The 11,181-nt window shown below is 28.9% G+C and overlaps 1 protein-coding gene across 2 annotated transcripts; it reads left to right on the forward strand.

Moving 5' to 3' along the window:
- The first annotated feature begins 2,979 nt into the window (after positions 1-2,979).
- On the forward strand, positions 2,980-10,920 carry LOC119605015 (integral membrane protein GPR180). 2 transcript variants are annotated; one of them, XM_037957948.1, is made up of 7 exons: positions 2,980-3,244; positions 3,318-3,969; positions 7,365-7,797; positions 7,862-8,005; positions 8,073-8,143; positions 8,210-8,499; positions 10,645-10,920. In XM_037957948.1, exons 2-7 carry the CDS (start codon positions 3,464-3,466, stop codon positions 10,866-10,868), a joined length of 1,668 nt encoding a protein of 555 aa, XP_037813876.1. In that variant the 5' UTR covers positions 2,980-3,244; positions 3,318-3,463; the 3' UTR covers positions 10,869-10,920. The 2 variants fall into 2 exon arrangements, with proteins under 2 accessions (XP_037813876.1, XP_037813877.1); XM_037957949.1 differs by having other exon boundaries at positions 3,331-3,969.
- Positions 10,921-11,181: the final 261 nt, after the last annotated feature.

An 11,181-nucleotide genomic window follows, 5' to 3' on the forward strand; every position in this document is an offset into this window, starting at 1 on the left:
AAATTATATATTACAGTGAAAGCGGGATTTTTAATAAAAAGTCAACTTTTTAAAAAAATAAAAAATAATTTTTGCTAAAAATTTTTAATCCTTGATTAAGGAAAAGAATTTTTAGAAAAAAGTAGTTGTTGCAAAGTGCATACTTAGTAAATCAAACTAAAAAATCGTTATAGTAAAAAATTATAGAAATTTTGTAAATAATAATTAATGAAAAATTTTAATTTTTATTGAAAAATTGGATTTTCAGTGAAAAATCATATTTTTAGTGGAAAATCGTATTTTCAGTGAAAAATCAGATTTTTTAGTGGAAAATCGTATTTTCAGTAAAGAATCGGATTTATAGTGAAAAAAAACTTATTTTGGTGAAAATGTTTTTTTTTAGTGAATGTGAAGAATTTGTAATGAAAAATTATATATTACAGTGAAAATGGGATTTTTAATAAAAAATCAACTATTTTAAAAATAATCGAAAAAAATTTTATAACAACTTTTGATACAAAAAAAAAATTTGTATAACAGTTTTCTCAAATGAAATGTTATTTATAAAAGTTTTCTCTAAAGAAATATTATAAAATTGCATGTATAACAGTTTTTTTTTATAGAAAAATATGTGTTAAAAATTTTTTCTATTAAATGATTTTTTAGAATAATTTTTATCATTAAAAATTATGGATAATAGTTTTTCTATGGAATACTTTTCTCTATAAAAATGTTTATATAACAGGTTTTAATACAAAAAATACTTGTATAACAGTTTTTAGTTAGAAAAAATGGTTTAATCGAGATTTTTCTATAGAAAATATTGTGTATAACAGTTTCTTTTAATCAGAAATTAGTATATAACAGATTTTTTATAGTAGAAATTGTCTACAACAGGTTTGTACTATACGAAAATCTGTATAATAACAGTTTATTCTGTCAAAAAAATGTGTATATGACAGTTTTATCTATAAAAAAAAATTATGAAAAAATTTGTGTTTAACAGCTTTTTCTGCAAAAAATGCTTATTATAACAGTTTTTTCTATTCGCAAAAATGTGTACAAATGATTTTTTTTTAAAGAAAAAATTATGTATAACAGTTTCTGTTTTAAAGAAATTAGTCTATAACAGTTTATTTTATAGAAAAACTTTTGTATAACGTGATTTTGTAACGGAAAATTTCTGTGTTTTTTCGTAGAAAAAATTTTGTATAACTGTTTTTTTCTATAGAAAATTTTTTGTATAAAAACGTGTATATAACAGTATATTCTATAGAAATATATATTTGTGTATAACAGTTTTTTCTATTTTTTGTTGGCAAAAATGTGTACAAAAGATTTTTCTATAGATAAAAATTGTGTATAACAGTTTCTTTTTTAAAGAAATTAGTGTATAACAGTTTATTTAATAGAAAAAATTTTGTGTATAACAGTTTTTTTCGTAGAAAAATTTTTTTATTACAGTTTTTCTATAGAAAAATTTTTGGTATAAAAGTTTTTCTATGGAAAAGTTAATGTATAACAGTTTTTTCTATAGAAAAATGTGTGCATAACAGTAAATTCTTCAGATATATATATATGTGTATAACAGTTTTTTCTATAAAAAATTTATGAAGTGTGTTTAACTGTGTTTTTTTCAAGAAATGCTTATTATAACAGTTTTTTTGATGGCAAAAATGTGTACAAAAGATTTTTCTGTAGAAAAAATTGTGTATAACAGTTTATTTTTTACAGAAATTAGTGTATAACAGTTTATTTTACAGAAAAAAAATTGTATAACATGATTTTCTATAGAAAAATTTGTTTTTTCTATAGAAAAATGTATGTATAACAGTATATTCTATAGAAATATTTGTGTATAACAGTTTTTCTATAGAAAAAATTGTGTAAAAAAAATTTTTTGCTATAGAAAAATATTATACATACACAGTTTTTTTTATAGAAAATATGTGTATAATAGCGTTTTCTATAGAAAAATAAATGTATAAGAAAAACAGAGTATAACAGTTTTTTCTATTAAAAATTATGGAAAATTTCAGTATAACAATTAGCTCTATTTACCATTTTTTTATATAAAAATTTTGTGTATAACAGATTTTTTTATAGAAAATATTTTTCTATAAAAAAATCTGTTATACAGAAAAATTTCTTTATAACTGGGTTTTCTATAGAAAAGTTTGTGTATAACCTTTGTTTCTATACATAAGTTTGATTATGAAAGTTTTTTCTATAGAAACATTTGAGTATAACAGTTTTTTCGATAAAAATTTTTGTAATAGTTTCTTCTATAAAAAAATCATATAACAGTTTTTTCATCTGATAAATATCGGTATAACAGTTTTTCTATATATAAATTTCGTTTATCCCTATATACATATGTAGAACAGTTTTTTTATAGAAAGATAATAGTTTTCTATAAAAATATATGTAGAACAATTTTTCCAATAGAAATTTTAATGTAGAACTGTTGTGTTTGATGCAAAACCTTCTTTATTATATCCAACCTTCAGACATGTTTGATAAAGAAACAAAAACAACAACAACAATTAAATTTTCTTATTGTCTTATCTAAATAACGTATACGACAACTCCTGACTGTAAAAACTCTGCATTTCTCACCTCTTTCTAATAAGAGTTTTGTTTTTGCTATTTTTTGTTTATCTGTGTTATAAACACAAGCTCAGTGCTATACAAACTCTTAAAGAGTTTTTCATTATTCTCCTGTTATATTTTATTAAAAACATAAATGAGAGACAAACTAAATTTTAATAATGTGATTAATAAAATAATTATAAATATTACTTTTTTTATTAAATTTTGAACAAATTGGCAAAATACGAGTATTTTTGTATCAAAAATTTACAAAAAAAAAATCGTTAAAATGACGTAAAAACGTCACATCTAACACCCCTGGGCATGGTGAATATACACGTCAACATTTGTTTTTATGTTTATTTTTATTGTTGTATTCCACACACTTGTCCGCCTCTTCTTCTTTTTCACATTTTACTTCTCTTGAAATTTGCACAAAACGCGAATTGCTCGGTGTTTTTTTTATAGTTTTAATTAAGTGAAAATAAAGTTATTTATATTTAGAAATATTAAATATAAACATAATAATAATGTGGCAAATAGTTAATTATAAATAAAAAGAAAACAAATGTTTAGAAAAAGGAAAAAATATAAAACTTCTTGAAAAAAAAACATCAAATACACACACCCAACAGCAGTGGAACAACAAAACCAACGCGACAATTAATTTACAGTGTGTTTTTGTTATTGTAATTGATAAATTGTTTTTGTTTTTCAATAATTGCTTAATTTTTTAATTGTTAAAGAAAAAACATACAGGAAAAAAAGTAAAAGTAAAAAAACTGAATACGTTTAACACTTGGTGAATAATTAATTCCTGCGTAAGAGAAAAAGGAAGAAAATAGAAAAACATACAACAAAAGAGAAAGAAAAAAAGTGTAAGCAAAAAAACATGAATTTAAAAGGGAGTACCCAGTTAAGGTTACTCCTACATCTTATAACCTTCCTGGTTTGCTATCAACAGTACAGGGTCGCTGCCACTCATCTCAAGGGTTCTTTTGATACTCAAGATTTTTTTAAATTTATTGTTAAATTCGGTTTTCAAAAGGCTGAACTGCATCGACCACAAGATTCGTTTGGTTACATCTATGGCAATGTCACTTCTCAGCAAGAATTTCATCAGCCAGTTACATTGGTGGTCTTGGATAAATCAACATTTGTGGATTTCTACAACAATCGTAGTTTGAGTATTTATGCCCGTGAATTGGCCTGTCAACATATGTTCCAACATGTCCAACTTTTGGCCTATGATGTAGACTGCAATCCTCATGGCAAGCGGGACTTTCTAAGGCGCATACCCTGTCCCCAGGGCAAATTATGTGTGGATGAGGATGCTCCCAACAATGTTATAGCTGGCAATCAATTTACCTACGTTATCAGTGAGGTATCCCAGCCAAGGTGAGTGCTGTATATTTAAAAGTAGAGCAAACCAAATGTTTGCTTTGGCCTGAACACATTATTACAAGTGCCATCTGCTGCTTTAGTGCCAATTGGCAAACTACACACTTAAGGTTCAAACATTCAGGGTCATTAGTCTTTTTCTACAGTTCTACACCCATTAGTTTTGCCAGCAAACAAGTTTCTATACACGTGTCCATCTCTGTCAGCGTAAAACAATAACAATATAAAACTTAACAAAAATCACTGAAAAATCTTATAAGAGCCGTCCCTCAATGATAAGATAATGTTGTAGGTTTCTTCTGGCAGCAGTTGCTACTAAACATTTTACGTTCTTTTTTGCATTTTGAATACGTATTTGTTTGCTTTGTTGTTTTAGATAAAAATAAGTAATTTATTTTCCTTTCTTTTAAATAAATTAGTTTAATAAATTAGTCTATTGGTATTTGGTATATATTTATTTAAATTTAACGTGAGAAGGGACAAGGTTTTAAGTAAACAAACTAGACATATTACCAGACGTTTTTAGTATAGCAATTTTACTAGACAAAATTCTTTAGAATAAATATTTCAGTTCTAGTAAAGTTCAAGTTAATTTTTAGTTTAGTTCTTGTTAAATTCTAGTTCTGTTTAGTTCAGTTCCAATTCAGTTCTAGTTCAGATCTAGTTCAGATCTAGTTCAGTTCTAGTTCAGTTATAGTTCAGTTCTAGTTTAGTTCTAATACAGTTCTAGTTCAGTTCTAGTTCATTTCTAGTTCAGTTCTAGTTCATTTTTAGTTCAGTTCTAGTTCAGTTCTAGTTCATTTCTGGTTCAGTTCTAGTTCTGTTTTAGTTCAGTTCTAGTTCAGTTCTAGTTCAGTTCTAGTTCAGTTCTAGTTCAGTTCTAGTTCAGTTCTAGTTCAGTTCTAGTTCAGTTCTAGTTCAGTTCTAGTTCATTTCTAGTTCAGTTCTAGTTCAGTTCTAGTTCAGTTCTAGTTCAGTTCTAGTTCAGTTCTAGTTCAGTTCTAGTTCAGTTCTAGTTCAGTTCTAGTTCAGTTATAGTTCAGTTATAGTTCAGTTATAGTTCAGTTATAGTTCTAGTTTAGTTCTAATACAGTTCTAGTTCATTTCTAGTTCAGTTCTAGTTCATTTCTAGTTCATTTCTAGTTCATTTCTAGTTCAGTTCTAGTTCATTTCTAGTTCAGTTCTAGTTCAGTTCTAGTTCTGTTCTAGTTCAGTTCTAGTTCAGTTCTAGTTCAGTTCTAGTTCAGTTCTAGTTCAGTTCTAGTTCAATTCTAGTTCAGTTCTAGTTCATTTCTAGTTCAGTTCTAGTTCAGTTCTAGTTCAGTTCTAGTTCAGTTCTAGTTCAGTTCTAGTTCAGTTCTAGTTCAGTTCTAGTTCAGCTCTAGTTCAGTTCTAGTTCAGTTCTAGTTCAGTTCTAGTTCAGTTCTAGTTCAGTTCTACTTCAGTTCTAGTTTAGTTCTAGTTTAGTTCTAGTTCTGTTCTAGTTCAGTTCTAGTTCAGTTCTAGTTCAGTTCTAGTTCAGTTCTAGTTCAGTTCTAGTTCAGTTCTAGTTCAGTTCTAGTTGAGTTCTAGTTCAGTTCTAGTTCAGTTCTAGTTCAGTTCTAGTTCAGTTCTAGTTCAGTTATAGTACAGTCTAGTTCAGTTCTAGTTCAGTTCTAATTCAATCAGTTCTAGTTCAGTTCTAAGTTCAGTTCTAGTTCAGTTCTAGTTCAGTTCTAGTTCAGTTCTAGTTCAGTTCTAGTTCAGTTCTAGTTCAGTTCTAGTTCTAGTTCAGTTCTAGTCAGTTCTAGTTCAGTTCTAGTTCAGTTCTAGTTCAGTTCTAGTTCAGTTCTAGTTCAGTTCTAGTTCAGTTCTAGTTCAGTTCTAGTTCAGTTCTAGTTCAGTTCTAGTTCAGTTCTAGTTCAGTTCTAGTTCAGTTCTAGTTCAGTTCTAGTTCAGTTCTAGTTCAGTTCTAGTTCAGTTCTAGTTCAGTTCTAGTTCAGTTCTAGTTCAGTTCTAGTTCAGTTCTAGTTCAGTTCTAGTTCAGTTCTAGTTCAGTTCTAGTTCAGTTCTAGTTCAGTTCTAGTTCAGTTCTAGTTCAGTTCTAGTTCAGTTCTAGTTCAGTTCTAGTTCAGTTCTAGTTCAGTTCTAGTTCAGTTCTAGTTCAGTTCTAGTTCAGTTCTAGTTCAGTTCTAGTTCAGTTCTAGTTCAGTTCTAGTTCAGTTCTAGTTCAGTTCTAGTTCAGTTCTAGTTCAGTTCTAGTTCAGTTCTAGTTCAGTTCTAGTTCTAGTTCAGTTCTAGTTCAGTTCTAGTTCAGTTCTAGTTCAGTTCTAGTTCAGTTCTAGTTCAGTTCTAGTTCAGTTCTAGTTCAGTTCTAGTTCAGTTCTAGTTCAGTTCTAGTTCAGTTCTAGTTCAGTTCTAGTTCAGTTCTAGTTCAGTTCTAGTTCAGTTCTTGTTCAGTTCTAGTTCAGTTCTAGTTCAGTTCTTGTTCAGTTCGTGTTCAAATCTAGTTCAGTTCTAGTTCAGTTCCAGTTCAGTTCTAGTTCAGCTCTAGTTCAGTTCTAGTTCAGTTCTAGTTCAGCTCTAGTTCAGTTCTAGTTCAGTTCTAGTTCAGTTCTAGTTCAGTTCTAGTTCAGTTCTAGTTCAGTTCTAGTTCAGTTCTAGTTCAGTTCTAGTTCAGTTCTAGTTCAGTTCTAGTTCAGTTCTAGTTCAGTTCTAGTTCAGTTCTAGTTCAGTTCTACTTCAGTTCTAGTTCAGTTCTAGTTCAGTTCTAGTTCTAGTTCAGTTCTAGTTCAGTTCTAGTTCAGTTCTAGTTCAGTTCTAGTTCAGTTCTAGTTCTAGTTCAGTTCTAGTTGTTCTAGTTCAGTTCTAGTTCAGTTCTAGTTCAGTTCTAGTTCAGCTCTAGTTCAGTTCTAGTTCAGTTCTAGTTAAGTTCTAGTTCAGTTCTGGTTCAGTTCTAGTTCAGTTCTAGTTAAGTTCTAGTTCACTTTTAGTTCTATATATTAGTTCTAGTTCGATTCTAATTTAGTTTTAGTTCGGTTTTAGTAGTAGTTCAGTTCTAGTCCCAAAATGCTAAAATTTTGCTTCAGAAAGAAGTATACTAGAGATATATTTTTAATAAAAAAGAGTTTAAAGAAGAGAGTTAAATATAGAATTGTGTCTAACAAAGGGAAATAACCTCAAAATTAAATTCTTAAAATATGCAGCTAAAACAGCTGAATAAACAATGATTCAACTACAGACATTTCCTCGATTTAACTGCTTCATAACTTCAACATTAATACTAAAAAAATACTTCCGGCCAAAAACATTTATTAATGAACTAACTCATTATATTGATGAAAAAGTAAACTAAGTGAAATGTTAATATATTTTCCTTTAATTTATTTTCCACCATTGATCAATATCTTTAGATTCTGGTACGTTGCCATGGTGGCTTGTTATCGCAATCGCACCACATGTAAATGGCATGCTTATGATACTCTAACAGCGCCTGCCTCATTTCTAAATAACAGCATTTCCGAAATACACTACGATATACACGTAGTGAATGGACATCCAAATAATTCAGCTGCTCATCCGTTAACCTATGAATTCTCATTTGATCGTCAAAATCTTTTAGAAATGTATTTAATATTTTTCTTAGTCTATATGATACTCCTGCCAATGCAAATCTATGCTGTACGTTTACAAAAGCATCCTGTTACCAAATTATTTACGCTGAGTCTGTTAAGCGAGTTCGTGAGCTTAGCATTGATATCAGCGCATTTGATAAAGTTTGCCATGAATGGTAAAGGTTTGCCAAATGTACAAACATCGGGTGACATATTAGATATATTTAGTAGGGTAAGTTGTATAGAAAGCTTGAGGGAAAGAAATTGATTTTAATAAAAGTTTTTAATATCTCTAGACTACTTTTATGTTAATTTTACTATTGTTGGCCAAAGGCTGGGCTGTGACTCGTCAACAAATTAGCCGCACCGGCTGGATTATTTTAATGAGTATCTGGGTACCCTATTGTGCTTTTCATGTGTTCCTTTACTACTGGGATAGAGTAAGTTTAGTTTTGAGTTTTTAATTTTTAGTTTAAATATAATTTTGGTGTTTTTTTTTTATTCAAGACCGAGGTGGATATTATATCCGATGTTGATGAATATCAAACCTGGCCGGGATGGATTGTTTTAATATTGCGGTAAGTTGAGTTGTATTAAACTTCTCTAAGAATTGTTTTAAATTGTTTTATTTGATATATTTCCAGCACCACTTTTATGTTGTGGTTTTTGTATGAACTGCGCAACACTATGAAATATGAGCATTCGACTAAGAAATTAGATTTTCTTTTACATTTAGGAGCTTCAAGTCTTGTTTGGTTTATTTATTTACCCATTGTGGCTATAGTGGCTTTACAGGTTAGTCCCATGTGGCGTTATAAGCTATTACTGGGTATTACAAATTCAGCTGATTGTTTGGCCTATTGTGTTATGACCGGTTTATTGTGGCCAAATCGTTCTGGACAATATCTACTTTTAACTGGTACAAAATATGCAGGTGAGTGAAAAAGATTTTGATGTAAATGTTTGGCATTTCAAGGGAGACAGCTTAAACGAGAGAGATAAGAGACCATTTTAAAGAAAACTGTCTCTAGGATACATTTCTAATGAGACAGTTTCTGGAAAAGAGATTGTTTTAAAGGAATTTGTCTCTAGATGAGACAAATTAATTTTTTTCTAAAGAAAACTTTCTTTAGAATAAACTTTACTAAAGCAAACTATCTCAAAAATACATTTTTCCTAAGAAAACTGCTTTCAGAAGACATTTTTTTTTTTTAAAGAAAACTGTCATTAGAAGAAACTTTTCTAATCAAAATTGTCTCTAGAATAGACATTTCTAAAGAAAACTGCCTCTGAAAGAATGCTTCAAAAAAAACTGTCTGTAGAAGAAATTTTTCTAATTAAAACTGTCTCAAAAAGAGACTTTTTTAAAGGAAACTATTTCTAGAAGAATGTTTTCTAAAGAAAATGCTTCAAGAATAATGTTTTTTAAAGAAAACTGTCTCTAGAAGAATATTTTCTTAAGAAAACTCTCACTAGAAGAAACTTTTCTAAAGAAAACTGTCTGTAAAAGAAAGTTTTCTAGAGAAAACTGTCTGTAAAAGAAAGTTTTCTAGAGAAAACTGTCTGTAAAAGAAAGTTTTCTAGAGAAAACTGTCTTCGGAAGACACTTTTCTAAAGAAAACTGTTTCTAGAAGATACTTTTCTGAAGAACATTTTCAAAAGAAAACTGTTTCTAGAATACACTTTGCTAAAGAAAACTAACTGGAGAAGAAACGTTTGTAAAGAAAACAGTCTCTAAAAGGAATTTTTATAACGAAAACTATCTCTGGAAGACATTTATCTAAAGAAAACTGTCTCTAAACGAAACTTTTCAAAAGAATACTGTCTATAGAAGACACTTTGCTAAAGAAAACTAACTCGAAAAGAAACTTTTCTAAAGAAACCCGTCTCTAGAAGAAACGTTTTTTTACAAAAACTGTCTCTGGAAAACGCTTGTCTAAGGAAAAGTGTCTCTAAACGAAACTTTTCAAAAGAAAACTGTCTGTAGAAGATACTTTGCTAGAGAAAACTAACTCTAGAAGAAACTTTTCTGGACAAACAGTCTCTAGGACAAATTTTTCTTAAGAAAACTGACTATGAATGATACTTGTCTAAAGAAAACTGTCTCTAGAAGACACTTTGCTAAAGAAAACTAACTCGAGAAGAAACTTTTCAAAAGAAAACTAACTCGAGAAGAAACTTTTCTAAAGAAAGCCGTCTCTAGAAGAAACGTTTCTAACGAAAACTGTCTCTAGAGGACACTTGTCTGAAGAAAACTGTTTCTAAACGAAATTTTTCAGAAGAAAACGGTCTCTAGAAGACACTTTGCTAAAGAACACTAACTCTAGGAGAAATTTTTCTTAACAAAACGTCTCTAGAAGAAACTTTTCTATAGAAAACTATCTATGTAAGACACTTTTCTAGAGAAAACTATCTATGTAAGACGCTTGTCTAAAGAAAACTGTCTATGGATAACATTTGTTTAAAGTAAACTTTCTCTAGAAGAAACTTTTCAAAAGAAAACTTTCTCTAGAAGAAACTTTTCAAATGAAAACTGTCTTTACAAGACACTTTGCTGAAGAAAACTAATTCGAGAAGATATTTTTCTAGAGAAAACTGTCTATGGAAGACAGTTGTCTAAAGAAAACTGTTTCCAGAAGAAACTTTTCAAAAGAAAACTGTCTCTAGAAGACACTTTGCTAAAAAAATCTAACTCGAGAAGCAACTTATCTATAGAAAACTATCTTCAGAAGACACTTTGCTAAAAAAAACTAAGTCGAGAAAAAACTTTTCTAGAGATAATTGTCTCTGGAAGACACTTGTCTAAAGAAAACTTTCTGTAGAAGGAACTTTTCAAAAGAAATCTGTCTCTAGAAGACACTTTGCTAAATAAAACTAAAAGAAGAAATTTTTCTAGAGAAAACTGTCTCTGGAAGGCACTTGTCTAAAGAAAACTGGCTCTAGGAGAAACTTGAATCTCTAGAAAACTTTTCTATAGAAAACTGTCTCTAGAAGAAACTTCTAAAATATATAACCCGAAATGTCACTTATCTCACTTATTAAACACCAACTAATTTCTTAATTTTTTTAATTCCTTTAGGCATGGATGAATTAGATGAATTCAATGAAGCACCACACATAGTTCGAGAACGTGAACGACGCCAAAATTCTATAGATAACAATATTATTGTTGTAACAAATTCTAATACTACAACCAGACCTATTATACCTAATGGTGATGCCTGTACTGATTTGCTCGAAGCAGAAGATTTAGATGCAGAACTTTTAACAGATCTAAATAAAAATAGTCATATTGTGGCATAAAAGAAAACTATTTGCAAAAGGAGATGAAAAAAGACATCCTATAGTCACAATACAAACAAAAAAAGTTATATTTATAAATGTGCGCAATTACTATATAGTGCTTATGATTACAAAAGAAAAGGTTTTTTTATTTTTTATTTAAAAATTGTGTAATACTTACTACAATCAACCCACAACAAAAACAAGGAAAGACAAACAAACAAACAAAAAAATAATAATAGTTTTAAAATATTTGTTTGTATTTTTTGTATAAATTTAAATAAGCATTTTGCCAAATGCAAAAAAAAAAAACATAAAAAACAACGTGATAATC

Source organism: Lucilia sericata, unplaced genomic scaffold (assembly GCF_015586225.1).
Source record: "Lucilia sericata isolate MDLA Ls3-8-SP2 unplaced genomic scaffold, ASM1558622v1 Contig000451F_arrow, whole genome shotgun sequence".
Lineage (NCBI taxonomy): Eukaryota > Metazoa > Arthropoda > Insecta > Diptera > Calliphoridae > Lucilia > Lucilia sericata.

Coding starts and splice junctions, on each gene's coding strand:
- LOC119605015 (XM_037957948.1), top strand. CDS start 3,464: ATGAATTTAAAAGGGAGTACCCAGTTAAGGTTACTCCTACATCTTATA. Junction 7,798..7,861: donor TATTAGATATATTTAGTAGG/GTAAGTTGTATA, acceptor TAATATCTCTAG/ACTACTTTTATGTTAATTTT. Junction 8,006..8,072: donor TCCTTTACTACTGGGATAGA/GTAAGTTTAGTT, acceptor TTTTTATTCAAG/ACCGAGGTGGATATTATATC.